Source organism: Gekko japonicus, unplaced genomic scaffold, assembly GCF_001447785.1.
Source record: "Gekko japonicus isolate JY-2015 unplaced genomic scaffold, Gekko_japonicus_V1.1 scaffold366, whole genome shotgun sequence".
Lineage (NCBI taxonomy): Eukaryota > Metazoa > Chordata > Lepidosauria > Squamata > Gekkonidae > Gekko > Gekko japonicus.
The window spans coordinates 1157467-1179550 of record NW_015159721.1 but is presented as its reverse complement, the minus strand read 5'-3'; the positions used below and the strand labels follow the sequence as shown (position 1 = coordinate 1179550).

At 45.1% G+C, this 22084-nt stretch overlaps 1 protein-coding gene across 1 annotated transcript in view; it reads right to left on the bottom strand.

Annotated features, from left to right (window-relative positions):
• LOC107118855 (enoyl-CoA delta isomerase 2, mitochondrial-like) overlaps positions 1–22084 on the bottom strand; it is a 50893-nt gene that overhangs the window by 4631 nt on the left and 24178 nt on the right. The window contains exons 5-6 of the mRNA XM_015421273.1: positions 7670–7759; positions 611–754 (exon numbers count right to left, since the gene is read on the bottom strand). Coding sequence (XP_015276759.1) covers positions 611–754; positions 7670–7759 — 234 coding nt within the window. The remainder of the gene's footprint in view (positions 1–610; positions 755–7669; positions 7760–22084) is intronic.

The following is a 22084-nucleotide window of genomic DNA, read 5'->3' as shown; positions in this document are numbered from 1 at the left end:
AAAGCCCTGACCTGGATAGCCCAGGCTAGCCCAATCTCATCAGATTTTTGGAAGCTAAGCAAGGTCAGCCTTGGTTGGTATTTGGATGGGAGACCTCCAAGGAATACCAGAGCTGTGACATGGAGGCAGGCAATGGCAAACCATCTCTGGATATCTCTTACCTTCAAAAACTCCACGGGGTCACCATAGACCAGCTGTGACTTGATGGCACTTTCCATCACCAAAGGGATAGGACAATTTCCCCTCCAAACAACTGGAAACCCTATTTTGAACTACTTCTGTCCAAGACATTTTCTACACATAAGATTTAAACCAAATTCACACATGCCACTGACACTTTGCTCTCCTGTTGCGGCTCACTTGAGAAAGTATGTAATGGCATCTCATCTATCTATCTATCTGTCTATCTGTCTATCTGTCTATCTGTCTATCTGTCTATCTGTCTATCTGTCTATCCGTCTATCTATCTGTCTATCTGTCTATCTATCATCTACCTATTTTCACTAGGTACTGGTGACAGAAGAAGTGCATACTTTTCCGGTAATATATGCCTAACAGTAATCATTAATGATGCGTGTGCAGTATTTTACCATGGATAGTTATTACATACATTTTTAGGAAGATTTGCATATGCTTTCAGCCTTGTCCAAACTTCTCCCTGAAAAGTACTGTCAGCAAAAACTTCAGTCACAAGTCCCTTGGTACATGCTTCATCTGCCATAATTTTCTTATTGAAAAGAAGCATCTCATTTGCCTAAATAAAAAGAACAAAAACAAAGATTCAGTAAAAATAAGGTGTGGCCTGCTTCATTTATATACACACAGCCCAGGAGGCTGAAGTTCATTCCTTATTCGCACTTCCTTATTAGTTCCTTATTCGTTACTTATTCACTAGGGAGAGTGAGTTGGAAAGCTCTGAACCCCAAAATAAGGTCTGGATCACCACATATCATATACCTCCACATTCACAGGACTCTCCCCTACGAGGGGACACATTCTGTGTGCTGGTCCAAAGCACGGTTCTCGTGCCAGCTGCTCCAAAGTGCACTGCCCCTAGGACAATCACACAAGCAGACACTGGAGCCAGGCTGCACCCCAAAATAATCTTTGGACCACCCCAAATGACACATCCCCACGCTCTGGGGACTGGGCCCTGCAAGATGACATGCAGTGACGGCCGGTCCAAACACCGGTTCTGACGCCACCAGCTTCAGTTCGCAGGGCTTCCCCGAGGCCTGTATTTCAAAGGACATTTGAAAAAGGAAGTGCCCCCTGCACCCAAAATGAGGTTAGGACCCCCACACCTCATACACCCCCGTCTTCAGCGGACCCTCCGCTTCGAGGGGACGCATTCTGTGTCCTGGTCCAAAGCGTGGTTCTGGTGCCAGCTGCTCCAAAGTGCAGTGCCCCTAGGACAATCACACAGGCAGACACTGGAGCCAGTCTGCCCCCCAACCGCGCTTTGGACCAGGACACAGAATGTGTCCCCTCAAAGGGGAGGGTCTGCTGAAGACGGGGGTATATGAGGTGTGGGGGTCCAAACCTCATTTTGGGTGCAGGGGGCACTTCCAAAATTGAAACTAGGGGGCAGTCCTCAAATGGATGAGGTCACTGAGCTCTCAAAACTCTTGGCTGACTTCGTGCGCCCCCTTCTGGACGAGATCACTGGCATTAAACAACAACTGGCAACAATTGGGCAGAGTTTGGCAGTGCAGCAGATGCAACTGACTCAATCCTTAAAAGCAACAGAGCAAATGGGAGAGAAGGTGAAGGAAATGGACGTCACTACTAAAAAAGTTAAGAAAAAGGTGCAAAACCTGGAAATGAAGCAAGCTACGGAAGAGTCAAAGCTTTTACAGCTACAAATGGATAAAGCAAATTTGGTCCTATGGTTTCAAGGGGTCCCAGAAATTGAAGGAGAGAATCTGAAGCAACGGTTGAGTGAAGCAATAGCCCCAGTGACAGATTTAACAGCGGAATACCTTTGCAGCGAGATGGATGTGGTCTACAGGTCCTATTCATCGTAAATCAAGAAAAATAATCGGCCTGGGGAAATAGTGGTCAGATTCTCGAAGAGACATTTGAGAGATGCTATTTTGAAAGCAACTTCGGGAACACCCTTGAAAATTGCGGGCAATAATATCAGAATTTTAAAAGACATTCCATTTGATATAAGACAGAAGAGAAAGAACTATAATAAGAATAAATAAGGGCTGAAGGACTCTGATTTGTGCCTGAAAAAATGTTGAAATAATTTGGGGATGCTCTGGGAATTTCTTTAAACAGTTAAAGGAATGGTTAAACGATAATTAATCCAGCATAACTGACTAAGTTCATTGTATTATTAGTAGTTTTTTTAAAATAGCATGGTGTTACGCTGATGTATTGATCTTCTACTCTTGGGTTTTTAGTTAGTTGTGGGTCTTTTTTCTTTTTTCCCTAGATGTAGTTCCCTTCCCATATTTTCTGTTGTAGTTTTGTAGTCTGAAAAAAAAATCAATAAAAACCTCCCCCAGGGGGATGAAAAAAACACACAAAAACCCCAGGATCACGAAACCACGGGGAAAATGGGGCAAAGCCGCGGGTCAAAATGCAGCCACGCGTCTTCAAGTGGGAAATTGACCAATAGAAGTGGGGCAAAGGGAGGCGTGACTGCAGCGCAGCTCTTGTGTGAAACAGTCTCTGTGTCAAGGTTCCTTTGACAACATATTTGTAGGAAGCGCTCAAGCGCATGCCCCCTTCCCATGATCAATGATGTTGGGATGCAGTGTCACTGATCACAGGGAGGAGGGTACACGCCAGCATGTCCTCATGCATTTGCACCACACAGATGACTCGGTGATTGTGCTGTGGCAGGGGGTAGGGCCAGTATGCTTGCATCTGCTCTCCCTTTCTGTGCGGTGAGTCAGCTCATGGACAGGTCGCCTGCACAGGGCTAAAATGCCATGATTGCACATGGAGTGTTTTTTCCACATTTAAATACTATGCATGGTTCTGATTCCCCCAATTTAAAAAAAAGTGTAGAAAAGGAGATGACGTACAAAAGAGAAACTCAAGCGACCGAGAGAAGGGTGGAGTATCATCTCTGAATGAGTGCTTTAGCACCTTTCGTTTATGGGGGGAAAATATGCCATGAGGGTATGTGATAGAGGTTCATGAATGGGGGCTAGAGAGAAGTGACTCCTTCTCCGTTCTCGAAGCCCTGCAATGAAATTGACTGGCATTAATTTCAGGATAAATAAAAAGGAAGTGCTTCTTCACACAAGACATAATTAACGTATAAAATTCACAGCCACCATGTGATGCTTGACATTAAACTTTGATGGCTTTTTCAATGGTTGAGACAAGTGGGTGGCTTTGCAGCAGCCATGGTAAAACTAATACACGGATCTCCAGAGTGAGAGGCCATATGCCTCTGATGACTGGCAGGCAATGCTCCCTGTAAGCTGTGGAGTCTTGTGAGTAAAAATTCTGCTCTGTGAGCTACTGGCATTAAAGTTGTGACCGAGCGATTTGGCTACTGCATAAATGAGTTTGCTCTGGAGCCATCCTTCCTGAGCTAAGGTGTGAGCCAGAGGGTAAAAAACCTGTGAGCTAGCTCACACCTATTCAGCTTAGAGGGAACACTGCTGGCAGGTGCTGGACACTGGAGAGCTCCACTGTGCCCCAGTTCCATCTGTTACATTTCCATCATGCCCTTCCTCCACAGAAATCAAGTACATAGCTTTTTTCTGTCTCATCGTCATAACAACTCTATGAAGTAGTTTAGACAGGGATAGGGTTGCCAGCCCCCCAACTGGAGGCAGGGAATCCCCTACCTCTGGGCCCTGCTCCTTGCTGCCAATCAGCTGGCCGGTGGGGGGCTTACCAGAACCAGGAGGGAGGCCCAGGCTACATCACTGGCAACATGGTAACGTCCAGGGCTCTCTCTCTCTCTCTCTCTCTCTCTCTCTTTTGTGTGTGAAAAAAGAGGTGCTGGAACGCTCAAGAGGGCAATGAAGTTTTCAATCTGTGTACCAAACACTCATGGACTTTTAAACATTGTTAAAAGAATTTTGTCGAAGAGGTTCCAGAACTCTGTTCCGGCACATTCCGCCAGGAAAAAAAAAGCCTTGGCGATGTCACTTTCAGCATGTACCAGAAGTGACATCATCATATTTGCGACATCTGGTGATACTCTGGTATTTGGGCAAAAGCTCTATGGTAGAAGCTCTATCATAGAATTCTTGCCCATATGCCAGAGCGCCACCGGGATGCCCCAGCATGATGACGTCACTTCCAGTACACTCCAGAAGTGATGTCACCACACTGTTGGTGACGTCGCCTGGGCTTCTCTCCAGCTCCTGGTGAGTCCCCCCATCCCCTGCCAGTTGCCAGGAGGGACCTGGAAACCCTAGACTGAGTGAGAACATATGATTGGCCCCGGGTCACCTAGTGATCAAATGAATCTGGATCTCCTCATTCTTATGGTTGGATCCAGGCAGCTTTTTCAAGGAATCTCACCCATCTCCAGTCCCTACTACAGCCCCTGGCTTTTGTACTTGCAAGTCCTGTGATCTGTAGAGTAGATTTTTTTTCTTTTTCTTTTGGTGATCAAAGAGAACCCCTCCTTCCCTGTTGGCCATCAGGAAAGCTGGTTGGATTCAATCTATCCTGACCACTATAGCTTACAGGCTATTTGTGAGCATTGTGGGGTATTTGACTAGCCACAGTTGGAGTCAGAAAAGCTAGAGGCTGATCTACGATGATCTAGCAGACATTCTCCCGCTTCCAACAATCCCTGTTGCTTACCGCATGGATAAAGAAAAACCTCCTATGCAATAAGTTTGGGCCATGTATCAATTTTCTTCCTCTTGTCAGAACATGCAGATATAAGGGAGCTCATGAGTATCAGAATCATGAATCTGATCTTTCCAAGCCACAAGCTGTGGGGATTGTTATATGAACCTCAGAAAATCCAATCTGGCAGGCTTAAAAAAGAATAATCAAGATGATGAAAGGGGAAACATACTGTTAGGGACAGAGTTCAAATATTTTGCATTGCCAGGCTGAGACAAGTCTTTCAATTACTTTTCACACATATAATTAGATGTCTTTAACATAGAATTCCCTAGTCCATCCTGCTACTGCAAAATGTACAAGACGTTTTTTAAAAAAAAAAAAAACACCAAAAATCTGCTGCACAAAAATAGAGCAGTTCTTTGTACAATTTACAGACAAATGTTTAAATTACAGGAAAGTGAGATGACTTGAATTTAGAGTTCTGGCTGTAGAAGGAGAGGGAAACTAAAGCGTAAGACTTCACAGTTTCCATTGTGATAGGAAGAAACTCTGGCCAAAGCTACATGGGATGATGGCTGACCTATGTTTTGCAACACAGAGCAACCCTAAATACACACAAGACAGTCGTGGGGGATCTAGTTTAAAGAGCAAAAGGGATGTACAGGTGAGGGGCACTGCCACCACTCCCCTTCTCATAATTCCTCTTACCAGGTGCTTTTCTTCTGGCCAAGTTCACTTCTGTATTGGGGCTCAGCTGAGCAAGAAGTGACTTCAGGCTAAGGATGCAAGCCTCCAGGTGAGTCTTTTCATGGGGGTGGGTGGAATACAGTCAGTACAGATCCAGCTCAGACAAGGAGGAGGAGGAGGAGGTGGAGAAGGAGAAGGAGATTGGATTTATACCCCGTCCTTCACTACCGAAAGGAGTCTCACAGCGGTTTACAATCTTCTTCCCCTTCCTCTCCCCAGAACAGACACCCTGTGAGGTAGGTGGGGCTGAAAGAGCTCTGAGAGAACTGCTCTCTCCAGAAAAACTCTGAGAGAACTGTGACTGGCCCAAGATCATGCCAGCAGCTGCATGTGGAGGAATGGGGAATCAAACCCGCTTCTCCCAGATTAGAGTCCACGCTCCTAACCACTGCATCAAATTGGCTCTCAAGAGGAGCTGATACATGTGCAATCTGATTTCAATGGGAATGACTCTCAAGTATCTGCGTGTAGCATTTTATCTTGGAATCTGATCACTGTGGCTCAGTTCATCCTACAGAAATGTATTGTGTCTCAGTGGCTGTGGAGATCTTCTTGATGGTCCTTAATTATTTCTATAGACAGCTCTGACCAAACCCCCATCTGAGTTAGAAGAGTTGGGCTTTTGGCCTAGCTGGAGCAGGGAAAAGGGAAGCTGATGGGTCTGTGTGAAAGGAAAATGTAAGGGGGGTTGATTTCAGAGAGAGAGAGAGAAGATTGATGGGTGGACAGCCACTGCTGGAGCTGGCTGAAGGCTCTTGGAGCTGTGGGGCCTCTCTTTCTCCGTGGCGATCTGGAAAGGGCTGTGGATCTGCTGCCCTGTAGGAGTGTCTCTTTGCTTCTACCAGTGCTCTACTTGTATATTTGAAAATAAAGCAAGTACCACAAAGATGGTCATTCCAGTGCTCTCTCTTCCAGGAGAACCAACACAGGTAAGCACAGGCCCGTGGGATTTTTCACCACAATAGGATTGAAATGTTAATGGTGTTCCTCTACCAATGCTTCCACAGATATTTGAAGATACACTAAGGATGACTGAATCACTTTAGTCTGTGGTCTGTATGAGATCATACCTTGAGGTTAGAAGAGCACAAGAAAATCACCCAATCCATACGACATCCTGTAATCCGTTCCTGTTTAGCAAGCCCCATGCTATTTCTGATCAAATTCAGTTTACATCATACTCAGCTCACGTCCAACCACTCTATTTTTCCCTGCTAAAAACTCTTTCAGTGGCTCATTGATGCATGCTTTTTCGTCATGCCGTGACTGGCTATCAAGTGATGGCTTGTTGGTGTGAATCACATCACAATTACAACACTACAGGTAGAGCTGTATAATTTTCTAATGTTATGCTTTTCAGGTGAATCAGTTCATACATCCAGATACAAGTCCTTAAATGTTCAGTATTCCAGAGTAGCAAAAATCAAGTGAGGCACATGCATGTATGAACCAGGCTCACGTGCAGACCAAATTCATGCCAGATTTACATTTACATTTTGTAAAGGGACTGCATTATAAAAGGCACATACAATATAGGTATGGCTTGCATTTCAATTTTTTTGAGTGGGGCATATATAAGAAGAAGAAGAGATTGCATTTATACCCCGCCCTTCACTCAGAGTCTCAGAGTGGCTTACAAACCCCTTTCCCTCCCCCTTCCCAAAACAGACAACCTGTGAGGTAGGTGAGCATCTCTGACAGAACTATGGCATGCCCAAGGTCATCCATGAGGTAAAGGTGGAGGAGTGGGGAATCAAACCTGGTTCTCCTAGATTAGAATCTGTGCACTTAACCACCACACCAAACTGGCTCTAATAATAATACAGCCCAGTCAAGATGGTATGATTTAGTTATTTAGATATATTTACCCCTCTTTTAAGCCAGTGGGGATATTGTTCTCTTCTGCTCTATTTGATTCTCACAACAACCCTGTGAGGTAGGGGCTGAGAGTGTGTGACTGGCCCCAGGTCACCCAGTGAGCTTCCATGGCATGAGTGGGGATTCAAACGTGGGTCTCCCAGGTCCTAGTCCAACACTTTAACCACCATGCTGCACTGGCTGTCTCTCTTCCTGTGACAACAAAGGCACATCATTTGGGCAGAGCCCTAAGCTTTTGTAACCTTTGTTTTTATCTGCTTACCTGTGCTGGTCCCATTATCTTAGGGAAGGTGTAAGATGAGCAACCTTCTGGACTCAGTCCCAGCTGAACAAAAGGAGCATGAATTGTTGCCTGCAATGAAATTTACATACATATGGGATCGAAAACAGAGATATTATCATTGGTCTTTTAAAAAAAAAACAACAGTCTGCAATCCTGTGTACACTTGCTACTTGCAAGTAAGTATTATTGAATTCATAGATTTATTTCTAATAAATAAGCATAGGATTGGGCTGTGATCCAGCAAACATTTGCAAAGTCTCCCCTTTCCTTCTGCTGTTTCCCCCGGAATGATGCCAAAGGACAGTCAGCGGGTATCAAGAGATAGTGATAGAATGCCACACAGTAGTATTTCCAGTCACTTCTATTTATCTCCTCCTCCAACCCCCCCCTACCTCATCTAGGTAAAGGTAAAGGTTTCCCTTGCTCGAAAGCTAGTCAAATCTGACTCTAGGGGGCGGTGCTCATCTCCATTTCCAAGCTGAAGAGCCAGCGCTGTCCAAAGATGTTTCCCACCAAAGCGGTACCTCTTTATCTACTTGCAATTTCTTGCTTTCAGACTGCTAGGTTGGTAGGAGCAGGGGCCAGAGATGGGAGCTCACTCCATCACATGGCACTAGGGTCTCAAACTGCCAAACGACGGATCTTCTGGTTTGCAGCTCAGTATCTTAACCTCTGAGCCACCTTATCTACATTGGCCCAAATTATATATGGGGTGGGGGTATAGCTCAATGGAAGAATACAGAAAGATCCTGAGCTCAGTCCTTGACATCTACAGAGGCTTTTCTGCATCAGGTTTTTGCTGCAGCCCAGCCTCTTAATTGTACAGGTTTTTCCCTTCCTGTTATCATTTGCTGGTCTTGTTCTCCCAGTTTTTCTGAAAGTTTCCCCCATGGTGTTTTTTTTTGGGGGTGGTGGTGGTTATATGTGCATGAGTGTGGGCACCTGGAAATCATGGTGACCTCTGGTGACTGACTGTGTGTGCACCTGCAAGTCGACCTCTGACCCCTCCTGGGGGCCTGGAAGATATTCAGAGAGGTGGCTGAATAAAGCCTGCCCCCGCCTCTGCTATTCCAAGGAGGTCTCCCATCCAAATACTTGCTTCCGAGATCTGACAAGATCAGGCTTGCCTGGGTTATCCAGATCAGGGAGCTTTCCCCCATGTTGATCTGGGGAAAAGCCAATCTGGATCTGGTGTGGAAAAGCTCTAGTCAGGCAAGAGCTTGAGTAGCAGGGCTAAGTGAAACCTCTGCCTGAGAGCCACACTTACATGCTACTGTTTTTAAAGAGTTGGGGCTGATTTCTCCATTGGAGCAGCAAAACACAGGAAATAACTCCCCCCCAAATGCAGGTTTTGCATGAGAAAATGACTGGGGGGGCAGGAGCTCTTCTTCCCCCTGTGGTGCCATTCTGAGCCTGTTTGAGCTCTCCTCTCTTTTTAGCAGCTGTTCCCCACAGCTGCTGTGTAGCTGCAGGGAACCCGAGTCTCTTTAAAAAGAATAATGTGTAGTTTGGCCCCAAGTCCCCGGAGAGCTGCCACCAGGCAGAGTTGATGAGACTGTGGTAGATAGACTAGGAATGTGACACAAGGCAGCTTCATGTGCTTCTAATCTCTTCCCAAGAAAGCATATCATTCACAAGGCTATCCTAAACTGGGGCTATCCAGGTCTGGGCCCCTCTTCAACATGACAAAATTATTTTCAGTAATAATCATGAAATAAAATGAATAATAATAATGGCCAGAAAAGAAACAGACAGTAAGAATTTTCTTGTGTTTAGCTTTGTATATATAATCACATCAGTAAAAAATTCCAATTCCAGCACACTATTCCATCATGAGAGCCAGTGTGGTGTAGTGGTTAAAGTGTCAGACTTGGATCTGGGAAATCCAGGTTCAAATCCCCACTCATGGCATGGAAGCTTGCTGGGTGACCTTGGCCCAGTCACATTGTTCTCAGCCTAGCCCTGACCTGGATAGCCCCAAGACAGCCTGATCTCATCAGATCTCAGAAGCTAAGCAGAGCTGACATGCAGGCAGGCAATGGTAAACCACCTCTGAACATCTCCTGCCTTGAAAACCCTACAGGATCACCATAAGTCAGCTGTGACTTCATGGCAAAAAAAAAAAATAATCCATCACACCACTTGTGTTCTGAGCAGGCCCTTGGAAGGACTTCTTCATTTTGAAGCCAAAGAGCTGACCATCTCAAACATCTACAAGGATTTTTTTTTAAGCTAGAAGACTACCTTTGTACTAACTTTTACTAACTAACACTAGCCAAAGCATCACAAAATAGTGATCATAAGCTTCACCACACTTTAACACACTACCCCACAAAGAAGATGCCCCCATCCTCCATTGTTTCCAAAGGACTAAAGTCAAACCAGAGAATCTCTGCAGTAGAAACTGAAGGGGGGGCATTTTTACAAGCCCAGCAGAACCAGTGCAATGTACAGAGTATCTAGCCGTACCAGTGCAATCACAGGGTGCCCAGCAGAACCCAGTGCCATTGTGGCAACGTCAGCTCAACAGGACTAATGTCAAGCATAGAATCACAGTCCAAGTGGGGTGGGGGTGGAAGCCCAGCAGAACTAGTGCAGTGTACAGTGCCCAGCAAACCTAGTGCTTTCTGTTCATAATATTAATAAAGGTTTGCTACTGTAGTACTCTTTAAATACATTATGTTACCAAGCAGGATAGGGATGAGAAAGTCTTCAGAGCAAGAAGTGAAAAGGGGGGGGGGTCATGGGAAAATTAGGTGAATGAAGAAAGAAAGAAATGAGAAAAGTTTGGAAAAGAGGGAGAGAAATTAGGAGAATGAAAGTTTGTTTTATCTTGCTGTTAGGGCTGCCAAGCTGCGACGGGGGATCCGCACGTCTTCACAGGATCCCTGCCGCGGGGGACAGCGATACGCATTGCACCGCCTTCGCCAGGATGTGACGCTATGCGTCGCTCTGCCAATGGGACTCCAAACAGCCCCGTTGCCAGAGCGACGCGTAGCGTCACATCTTGGCGACGGCGGTGCAACGCGTATCGCTGTTCCCCGCGGCAGGGATCCTGTGAAGACATGCGGATCCCCCGCCGCGGCTTGGCAGCCCTACTTGCTGTAACACCCTAACTACTGCTTTGCAAGATCTGGCTGAGCTGGGTGCAAAGAAAGAACAAGAGAAAGGCTGGACTACAGGAGAAAATGACCTGCAGGCTAGCAATTACTATAGCAGCTATTAGTGTGCTGGCTCAGTTGCTGTTAAGCAAGTTTGCTTCCATCTTGGAGAAAGGGAAGTCTAGTCAATCCTAGAGTGCTTTTTGCTATGCTCAGATTTCCCTGTATCCCTAGTGGCTGCAGCCAGAACTGCATTTTAAAAATAAAACGAAAGATGTTTGCCTGGACGCAGCATGACACTGGTTTTAAGGGCCCTCTGGCTGACTTCCTCAAGCTGCACCAAGGGCAGACCTCACCCCCTGCCCTGCCCTTGGTACGCCACTGTTTAGATGTTACTAGTGCTTGCATTGCAGTAGCCAGAACGTTTCTGCCCAGGAAATACTGCAGCTGGCTAACCAGTCAAAGCTGGTGAAAGGCACTCTTGACCAGAGCTGCCACCTGCTTATCCAGCAATAGGCCTATGTCCAAGAGCACCTGCAGACCACAGACCTGTTCCTTCAAGAAGAATGCAACGCTGTCCAGAACAGGTGACACCTTAAATCCCGGGTCAGACCTTCCACCCCCAAGTAACATTTCCATGTTGTCAGGATTAAACTTCAGTTTATTTGTTGTGGTTTAGTCGCACAGTTGAGCCCGACTCTTCGCGACCCCATGGACCAGATCACGCCAGGGGCCTTCCTGTCTTCCGCCGTCAGTTTATTAACTTGCATCTACTCCAGAGCTGGTTTGGTGTAGTGACTAGGAGCATGGATTCTAATCTGGGAGAACTGGGTTTGATTCCCCACTCCTCCACTTGCACCTGCTGATGTGACCTTGGGTCAGTCACAAGCTCTGGCACAGCTGTCCTTGAAAAAGAGCAGTTTCTGTCAGAGTTCTCTCAGCCCCACCCACCTCACAGGGTGTCTGTTGTGGGGAGAGGAAGGGAAAAAGATTGTGAGCCAGTATGAGACTCCGAGTGAAGGGTGGGGTATAAATCCAATCTCTCCTCCTCCTCCTAAATGTGCGGAGAACCAGGTTTGATTCCCCGCTCCTCCACTTGCACCTGCTGATGTGACCTTGGGTCAGTCACAAGCTCTGGCACAGCTGTCCTTGAAAAAGAGCAGTGTCTGTCAGAGTTCTCTCAGCCCCACCCACCCCACAGGGTGTCTGTTGTGGGGAGAGGAAGGGAAAAAGATTGTGAGCCAGTATGAGACTCCGAGTGAAGGGTGGGGTATAAATCCAATCTCTCCTCCTCCTCCTCCTTCTTCTTCTTCTTCTTCTTCCAAAACTGCCTCCTGGCACTGGCTCACAGTTTCTATAGCCTCTCTGGGATCAGCTGGAAGCATGAGATAAAGCTGAGTGCCATCTACATCCTAGTGACAGCCCATCCCAAATCTCTAGATGACCTCAGCTGAAAGGTCCAGGAGAAACAATAGAGTCACACTTGCTCTGTCCAGCTCCCAGCACAAGTGATTCACCACGGCTGTTTCAGTCCCACAAGCAGGCCTAAACCCAGACTGGAAGGGACCTAAATAATTTACCTCATCCGAGAAAGCTTGGCGTTGTCCAGCCACCATCACCTTGCTCAATAATGGAACATTTGAGACTAGTCAGTAATTAATTTGTGGAAGGATTCCATGCCCTGCACAACAGGTTTTTTTCTTCCCCAAAGCTTAGCTAAGAAGCCAAGGTGTGTGGTTGGGCCATGATGTGGAATGATATACTTAGGCTGCATCCGCCTACCATCTGATGTTGCCTTATTGTTTCACAATGGCAGTCATTCACAACTGGATTGAGAGCCAGTTTGGTGTAGTGGTTAAGTGCACGGACTCTAATCTGGGAAAACCGGGTTTGATTCCCCACTCCTCCACTCGCACCTGGCTGGATGACCTTGGGCAAGCCATAATTCCAGCACAGCTGTTCTTGAAAAAAGAGCAGTTTCTGTCAGAGTTCTCTCAGCCCCACCTACCTCACAGGGTGTCTGTTGTGGGGAGGGGAAGGGAAAGGAGTTTGTAAGCCGCTCTGAGATTCCTTTGGTAGTGAAGGGCGGGGTATAAATCCAATCTCCTCCTCCTCCTCCTCCTCCTCCATACAGAAAAATCCACTTCCCAGTATTGTCATAGCACAATAATACAACAGCCAATGATGTCTGGAGGTGGCTTTAGATACACAGAGCTAAAAGTTTGATTTGTGATACAGCAATTATGACAGATGCCAGGCCTGTGGTTCCAATAACATGTTTCCCTGCAGCATCTGTGAGCAATTCCCATGTTGTTCAATTGTCGGTGATTATATCATGTCATAAAAATGAATGCCAGCACTATCAGCACAGCATGTTATTGCCAGCCTATTATCCTTCAGTTACTAATACCAGCCGAAAACAGCAAGCAGGTCATCTGGCCTTTGCACGGGGCTACTAGAGGACACAGGTTGGCACATTTTCAGCCAACTCATTTGAAGTGCTTTGTGTTGTTGACTCCTGTCATCTCCAGTGAGGCTGTTTCTGTAGGGGACCATGGGACTGTGGTGCATCTGCCAAACATTCCTTGGCTGAAAACAAATTTCCTTTAGGCAGTTTCAGATCACTACTGAAGCTTCCTTGTGCCGTGCAGAAAAGACTTTTCCCTGATTGCCAATCTATTAAGTTTCTTGCAAGCATATCACATAACCAATGCTCCCGCTAAGCTGTGGAGTCTTGTGAGCAAAAATTCTGCTTTGTGAGCTACTGGCATTAAAGTTGTGAGCGAGCGATTTGGCTGCTGCATAAATTAGTTTGCTCTTGAGCCACGCTAACCAGTGTTCCCTCTAAGCTGAGTTAGTGTGAGCTAGCTCACAGTTTTTTAGCCTCTGGCTCACCCATTTCTGTCTTAGCTCAGGACGGATGGGTCCAGAGCAAACCAATTTATGCAGTAGCCAAATCGCTTGCTCACAACTTTTAGAGGGAGCATTGACTCTAACTCAGCTTAGGGGGAATACTGCACATAACCACGTTATCCAAGTCAAGTTATACTAAACTCCTTGTCCATGATTGGGAGACCATGGGCTGCTGCCACACACGCTAAGTAATCCACTTTCAATCCACTTTCAGTGCACTTTCAAAGTGGAGTTTTACTGTGTGAACTGGCAAAATCCACTTTGAAAGTGCACTGAAAGTGGATTGAAAGTGGATTACTTAGCGTGTGTGGCAGCAGCCCATCACTAGCTGCAAGACGCTGCACTTTATTAGGCTGTGTATAATAAAAAGTAAAGGGTTGAGGATAAATTCTAAAACACATCCCAAAATGGATGGGAATGTGCACCTTAAGGATATAAAAATTCTCTTGCAGAGCATGGTCCATCTAGTCGAGCATGCTCTTTGCTCAAACATGCTCTTTGCTCTGAAAGGCCATAAGTAGAGCATTCCCATGCTAGTTATTACACAATCTGGTTCTCAGAGTTTCAGAGGGTAGGCATTTTCTCAGAGGTATATTACCTCTGAACACAGAGACATCATGTAATTATCACAGCTGACTGGTGTTGAAATTCTTCATTAATTTGTCACACCCCTGCATACAGCCACCTAAGGGAATGGTAATCTTTTTACATATTGCACCATTCATTTCTAAACTTTTCAAGCAAATAGCAAGCCCTGCCAAAGCTCAGGCTGCCACTTTTCCTTCTCTGCTATAGTCAGAGAGTTTTGACATTCCCCTCAGTGTTGACTTCTGTCTTGAAGGTTTGCCTGCCACGTTAAGGAGGAAAGAGCAGCTGAGGAGAAGGACTTAAGTCCTGCCCCACCATCAGAAATAGCACCATCTGCTGTCCTCCTGACTGGCTGGGCATCAGATTTTCTGGGCCTGGCTGACCTCGTTTTGCTTGGTACCATCAACAAGGAGGCTCTGGAGGGCAATATCAGTGGGCATGGTCCCTCTAGTATATCCCTTTAACCTGACAGAGGGAATGTCTAAGCCAGGGGTGTCAAACATGTGGCCCAGGGGCCAGATCAGGCCCCCAGAGGGCTTTTATCAGGCCCGCAAGGGACTGGCTATCTCCTGCTTCTTCCTCCAGTTCTCTTGCTGCTGTTGTGCCATAGCTTGCTTTCCTAGACTCTCTCAATCGCTCAGGAGAGATAGATAGGCAAGCTTCTGCTCCCTGCACTGGACTGAGGCTCCTCCCCCTCCCAGATTGCTACAGCACAGACATGTTGATGCAATAATTCAGAGGCAGAAGTGTCAGTTATCAGAGACTGTTAAATAAACAAAATATTGCAAAATGCTAATGTTTCAGGCATGTTTTTATTTTAAGTAAAAAAAAATATCTGTGTTTGTGTCCTTTATAAAGTTTATATCTCTGCTACCTGGCATTACATTTAATGTCACACATGGCCTGGTCTGACAAAGTCCAATTTATGTCAAATCCGGCCCTCCATAAGAAATTAGTTTGATCCCCCCCCCCCGGTCTAAGCAGTGGGTGATGGGCAGATTGTTGATCTGGGAGATCAATCTACACTATGTTTTGTTACTGTTTTGGGTTGAGGGGTTAAGTTCCTAGTTTATTAGGCCTGTTTCCAGGTGGTTTTGTTCAGAATGTATAGGGTTTTGCCTAATGAAATGTTGTATTTTAATATGAAATATACTATTTAGGAAGAACACTGGTGGCTGGAGACAGATGGGGAGATATAGTAGTACTCACATAAGAACATAAGAAGACCCCTGCTGGATCAGACCAGTAGTCCATCTAGTCCAGCATCCTGTCTCTCATAGTGGTCTGCTAGTTCCTCAATTTCTATGCAATCTTTACAGGGTGAACTGCCCAATGGTCCCACTTATGGTTAGGTTCTTCCAGTCAGATAGCTGCTTTGTAAGAACTGAGGTTAACTTGATTTGCAACAATTCGGGGGGTGGGGTGGGAGGAATGTGTATTTTCTGATTCCAATCTCTGATTTCCCCGAAAGGAAATATAAAATCCGAGTCTGAGGGGATGGAAATGTGCAGTGATTACAAATTAATCCAGATCAGCTTGACAATTTATGCAGTTCTCTGCTCTCCCACCCCACACATGAGTTTTGCAAAAAAAAATTCTTTTGCATTTGTCCCAAGGAAATAACAAACAATTGCATAGTTCTTACGGAGAATAATCTATGCACATATCTGAAGGGAAACACTAGGCTACTGTCTGACCCCAAAATGTAATCACTCAGTATTCATGCTTGTACCATTTAGGAATAGGCCCTTCAAGGCCTATAATTATTGACTGCTTTTCGAGAAAAACAATGAAGCAGTATGAAATGGGTCTTCCTGGCCATCCACAAATTCTAGTAAATGTCTTTAAAATAGCTTTTTTAAAATTCCCCCCTTCCCTTGTGATACTGTTTTATTCATTCATAATACATAATAGGGAGGACATGAACATCTCCATGAGTTTAGCTGGAATAAACTGAGACTTGGTTTTTACTCTTTTGCAGTGCTAAGTGCTAAGCAAAGTTACACCCATCTGAACCCCACTGACTTCAATAGAAGAGTAGTTAGATTTGAGTAGTTAGATTTGGGATTTTCTCAGTCAGAAAATTTCATCAGGTCTTCTCAATTTCCTGATAGGGAGGCTTCAGTTTGATCAGGCTCAAGCTCCTGTTCCTTGATTTCTTCTTCCCATCTGAAGGTTCTTTCCTGGAATATTGCCAGATGGTTCCGATGTCTCTTTTATCTTGCCAAATTCCCCCCTCTCATTGGAACTATGATATTACCATGGTACAGGAGACCTGGACAGCTGTGGACCTAGCCCTTGATGGGTACCATGTTTTTAAGGTGGCTGGTACACCAGCAAAAGGCCCAGGAAGATTAAAGGATGCTCTGGGCTTATTCATTTCATTGGCACTCAGTGTTAAATGCCTAGAAAAAATACCCCTTTCTCAGCTTGTTATGGCGGTTCTTCTGCCTTGGGAGAGTAGCAGTTTGATCATTATAAATGCCTATCTTCCACCCACAAAGCAAGAAAAAAAGACATTGAAGAAATGTGGGAGTTCTTTGAACAATATGTCTCACTTATAATATCCGACCATCCAGAAGCTATGGTCCTGCTGATGGGTGATTTGAATCCCCACCTAGGACCTGACGATCCACATTTAGAGACCAAATTTAAGACTCTTATCAGAAAGTCAGAGGGGGTTTCTGGGAATTTCCCCTTCTATCGCCTGTCTAAAGATCAATATTCAAACTTTGCTGGCCTTTGTTTAGCAAAAGCCTCATTCAGGCTAGACCTATATGTGTTGAACAGCTCTTCACAAGGGAATTATCTCAGCGAATACACCTTTATGTCTGGATCGAAATCCAGCACTAGATTACATGCTGGCCTGTTCCCTTCTTATTGACAAGGTCAAGCACTTTGGACTTTTACCATACCTAGAACTTAAAGGAGATCATTTCCCTATATTTCTCCAAGTTGTGTTGTCTCCAGTTGAAGTTTTGTCTCTCGAACAACACGGCGGTCATCTTAAGTGGTCCACTCATCTCAATACTAAGTTGAAAGAGCAGCTTACGCCTGACAAGGTTCATCAACTATGCGCTACCTTCTTAAACCTTACTAATTCTCAAGGTCCTCTACTAAGTTATGACAACTTTATTCAGAAGCCAGGTTCTATCCTTTTTGGATCTCCTAGAAAACAGAGGCTTAAACCATTCAAGCCATCTAAACCCTGGTTTAATAAGGCATGTGTCAATGCAAAATCTGCCCTTTCCCTGGCCTATCATCGTTACATCCAATCTGAGGTGGATAAGAGGAAGGATGCTTACTTATTGCTCCCTATATAAAAGAAACAATATAAAATACAGGTCCTTAGAGCTAAAAAAGAATACTCTAGAGACCAATGGAAGATTCTGTTGCAAGCAGCCAAAGATAAAAACTCATTGATTTCCGGCAAGTTGTCAAATAATTAGTCACACTTGTGTTTTTCTATCCCTTCAGATACATGGGCTGCTCACTTCCAGTCTTTATGATGACTTCTATCAGATCCCTACTTTACTGGATCCAGATACCCTTCCAAGCTGGCCTCTGATTTCTGAACAAAAAGTTAAATCTCGTATAAATATTCTCAAAAATTGCAAAGCCCCCAGCCTGGATGGTATTCCACTGGAGCTATTGAAGGAAAATGCTGATTGGTGGGCTCTCTTTCTTGCATCACTTTTTACTTATATTGATGTGTCTGGTTGTATTCCCAAAAGCTGGGTCACAGCAGTGGTAGTCCCCTTTTTAAAGAAAGGCAGGAAAGATGACTCTTCCAACTACAGGTCCATCAGCCTATTAAGTGTTGTTAGCAAACTTTATGCTAGGCATCTTCTCGCTAAATTTCTATCCTGGCTGGATCAGGAGGATATAATCACAATAGAGCAAGCAGGCTTTAGGGAGGGCAGGTCTACTTTGGATCACTGCCTAGTTCTCCAGCATCTTATTGAAAAGTATCACTCTAAAGGGACATCTTCATTGTATGCAGCCACTGTGGATTTGAAGGCTGCATTTGACTCTATTTCTCGAGTCAAACTGTGGGATAAACTGGAGGCATCTTCCATAGATAAAAGGCTCTCTTACCTAATTCGCTCTCTCCATATCCACACCTCCCTTAGTGTTAAATGTAGTAAAATGGGTCATCTTACAGAACCAATTAATACTTTAAAGGGAGTCAGACTGGGTTCCCTGCTTGCACCTCTGCTTTTCATTTTTTTTTTTACATAAATGACACGGTAAGCCTTTTCAATGTAACAGATCATCACCCCCCAAAACTGGTTCATTGACACATTCCAATTCTACTGTATGCAGACGATGCTGTTATCCTTTCCAGGACCCCTACAGGGCTAAGAAGAGCTCTTCATAGTCTTGGCCTCTACTGCAATGCTCAACAGCTTGTGATCAACCATCATAAAACAATGGTCATGTCCTTTGGCAAGCATCCTAAACAAAGAATCTGGTCTATAAGGAGCCAGTGGCTAGAACAAGTCAAACTCTTTTAGATATTTAGGGATGGTTGTGCAGGCTACTGGCTCTAGAGCACTCCATAGTGATTATGTTGTGGGCAGCCAAGGGAGAAAGATCAGCTCTTAATATCATTAAATTTCTCTGCACTAAGGGAGGCTATTTTTCTCCAGCTGCCCTTAAGCTCTTTCAAGAAAAGACACTCTCTCAGTTATTATATGGGACATTTCTAGGTCCTCCCATTTCATATTTCACTCCTCTTGAACAGGTGCAAGCAACGTTTCTGAGATCAGTCTTGCAAGTCCCAGATGTATCTCAAATTCTACGATCCATCTGTAGATAGGGTTCCTAAAGATAACCACCAGAAATTCACTGATTTCGCTTTTTTATGCCTTAAGATAAACTCTAACCCTCATGGCCTCCTCCCACTTATCTTACAAGATGTCTTCAATCCAACTGGCTCAAGTCTATCCAAGTGAAAATCGCTCAACTTGGATTTTCCTCTTCAGTTCTCCTGCAGATGGGTGGAGATAGCCAGACAGGTTTTGAGGCAGAGAGTTGAAGATACTGAACGCCAATCTGACATTGCAAGATCTCCTAACTATTTTGTAGCACCCAATAGATGCTACCTCTCTATTCCAACTACTTATTTATACACTCTGGGAAATAATAACCAAAGAAGAGCCTTCACTCTTGCCAGATTTTCCACTTTACCATCGACAAGGGCAGATACTGTAGGATCCCTTGGGCAGAAAGACTCTGCCCCTGCAATAGTGGAGCAATAGAGACGACAGCGCATGTGTTCCTTCATTGCCCCTTCTACAATGGTATTCATTCTATATATATTTCCCCATTACTCCAATGATCTACAGATACTTCTGACTCAGCTAGCATTAATTTGCTTCTGTCTGACGTGTGTACTGAGACAACTCAGCAAGTAGCCACATTTTGCTCTCAAGTGATTAAACTTCGCTCTATTCAGATGTTGCCAGGCAATGAAGATGGAAATACTGATTGTGAGGGCGGGGTATAAATCAAATAAATAAATAAGTAATTAAAAAACCCCTTAATCCAGACTTATTTTATCAGGGATTGGGCAGCATTTCTTCTACATTTGAGGTTAATGTTAGAAGACATACATTGGCCTGATTAAGCACTGTACCATGATATCCTTTGATCTGACTAGAACAGGACGTTTTATTTTAATATTGTAAGTTAATGTTCAACCTTGTTGCCAGGTACTAGTGACAAGATTTGTTAATATCTCATATTTTGGTTGTTTTTATTGTTAATTTTATTATTCTGGTCATGGACTGTAATAAAAGATGTTGACTTTTTGACTTTGAGTCCAACAAGAGTTGGTCGCTAAGGTGCCTACTGAACTCAAATCTAACTGTTCCACTGCCGGTCAACACAGCTACCCTCTCAGACTATCTTCAATAGAAGAGTGTAAATCTGTTTAGGATTGCACTGTTAATATACCGAAAAAATTGTTGTGTGAAGCAAGCCATTGCAATTTTAAATTCAAAACTAGGTTTATTGTATAATGACAGCTGCCATATCAGTTATGAAAGATGTGTCCCAGACCAAATCTCTTTTCTCCAACTTCCTTTTCCCTCTCTTTTTGGGTGTGTGTGTGTGTGAATGCGTGCATGTATCCATGCCTGGAAGTCATGGCAACCTTTAATGACTCCTATTGGGGCATGGAGGATATTCAGAGAAGTGGCTTGATAGCCTTCCTCTGCCTCCCAATCCTGGTATTCTTTGGAGGTCTCCCATCCAAGTATTTGCCAGAGTCAGCCCTGATCTGATGAAATTGGGCTTGCCTGGGCTATCCAGGTCAGAGCTTCTTTTCCCCTTTTTGAGCTGATACCCTGACAGCATATCACCACTCCACTGCTGAATTGTCTCATGTCTCCAGATGTCAAGAAGATCCAAAGCCTCCTTATGCCACCAGGAGACACCTCACAAGATCACTCCCTCATCAGATATAACACAGCAATATCTCCTTAGTAGAAACGGCAGCAATTCAGAATGGTATGATAGCGGCAATACTAAAAAATGGGGTGGTGGTGGTATTTTTGTGTATTTTTCATATGTGCATGTGTGTGCACCTGGAAGTCATGGTGACCTCTGGCGACTGACCCTCATTGGGGGCCTGGAGTATATTCAGAGAGGTGGCTGAATAAAGCCTGCCCCTTCCTCCTGCCTCTGGTATTCCAAGGAATTTTCCCATCCAAGTACCTGCCAGAGTCAACCCTGCTTAGCTTTCGAGATCTGACAAGATCGGTCTTGCCTGGGCTAAAAATGTTTTTAAAACCCCCGCAACTGTGAACTCAGCAAGCAGCTCAGAAGCTGGCAACTGGCAATGACTAGAGCAACAGCAGAGAAAGACTTGCTAGGATTCTAACAAGCACAGGCTAGAGCTCACTTTCAGGCCTACTCTGTGGCAGTGATGGTGGCACTCCATGGTCATGGCATCTGCACAGTGCAGACCTGCAAAACTCTTCTGGGTTGTGGCTGACAAGAAAAGGTGGACTGCTCTGCAGCCTGCTGCAATCATTTCGCTACTCACTTTGCAGATAAAATCTCTCACATCCATTCAGACTTTGAGGCTACATTAGCAGCTGCAGGGCCAGATGACCCCAGGGTCCAGCTGTGTGGGATACCTTTCAGCTTGTGAAGTCTGAGGATATGGACAAGATTACTGCAAGTTTGAGATGTACCACCTGCTTGTACGACCCTTGCACCTCCTGGCTGCTTAAATCTGCTGGTGGAGGGAACTGGTAGGTTGGATTTGGGAGACAGGCCTGGCGTGATCTGGTCCATGGGGTCGTGAAGAGTCGGACTCGACTGTGCGACTGAACAACAACAAAATGTCTTCCCAAGAAGGGGGTGGTTGCTTGAAGGAGGCAGTGGTACATCTGTTCCTAAAGAAACCTACTCTGGACCCAGAAGAGTTGAATAGCTACCGTCCAGTCTCAAAGGAACCCTACTTGAGTCAGGCGATTGAATGGTGGTGACTGGCCAGCTTCAGTAATTCCTGAATGAAGTGGATTGTTTGGATCCATTCCAATCTCTTTTTAGGCCTTGTTATGGGACTGAAATGGCCTTGGTCACCCTGGTGACGACATGCTCCTGGAGGTAGTCAGGGGGAGTGCAACCCTGCTAATTCTCCTGGACCTCTTGGCTGCTTTTGATACCATCAATTATGGTACCCTTCTGGATTGCCTTTCAGGACTGGGACTGGGAGGCACTGTTCTGTGGTGGTTCTGATCCTATCTTACAAGACGGGTTGAGTACGGCTGGGGAA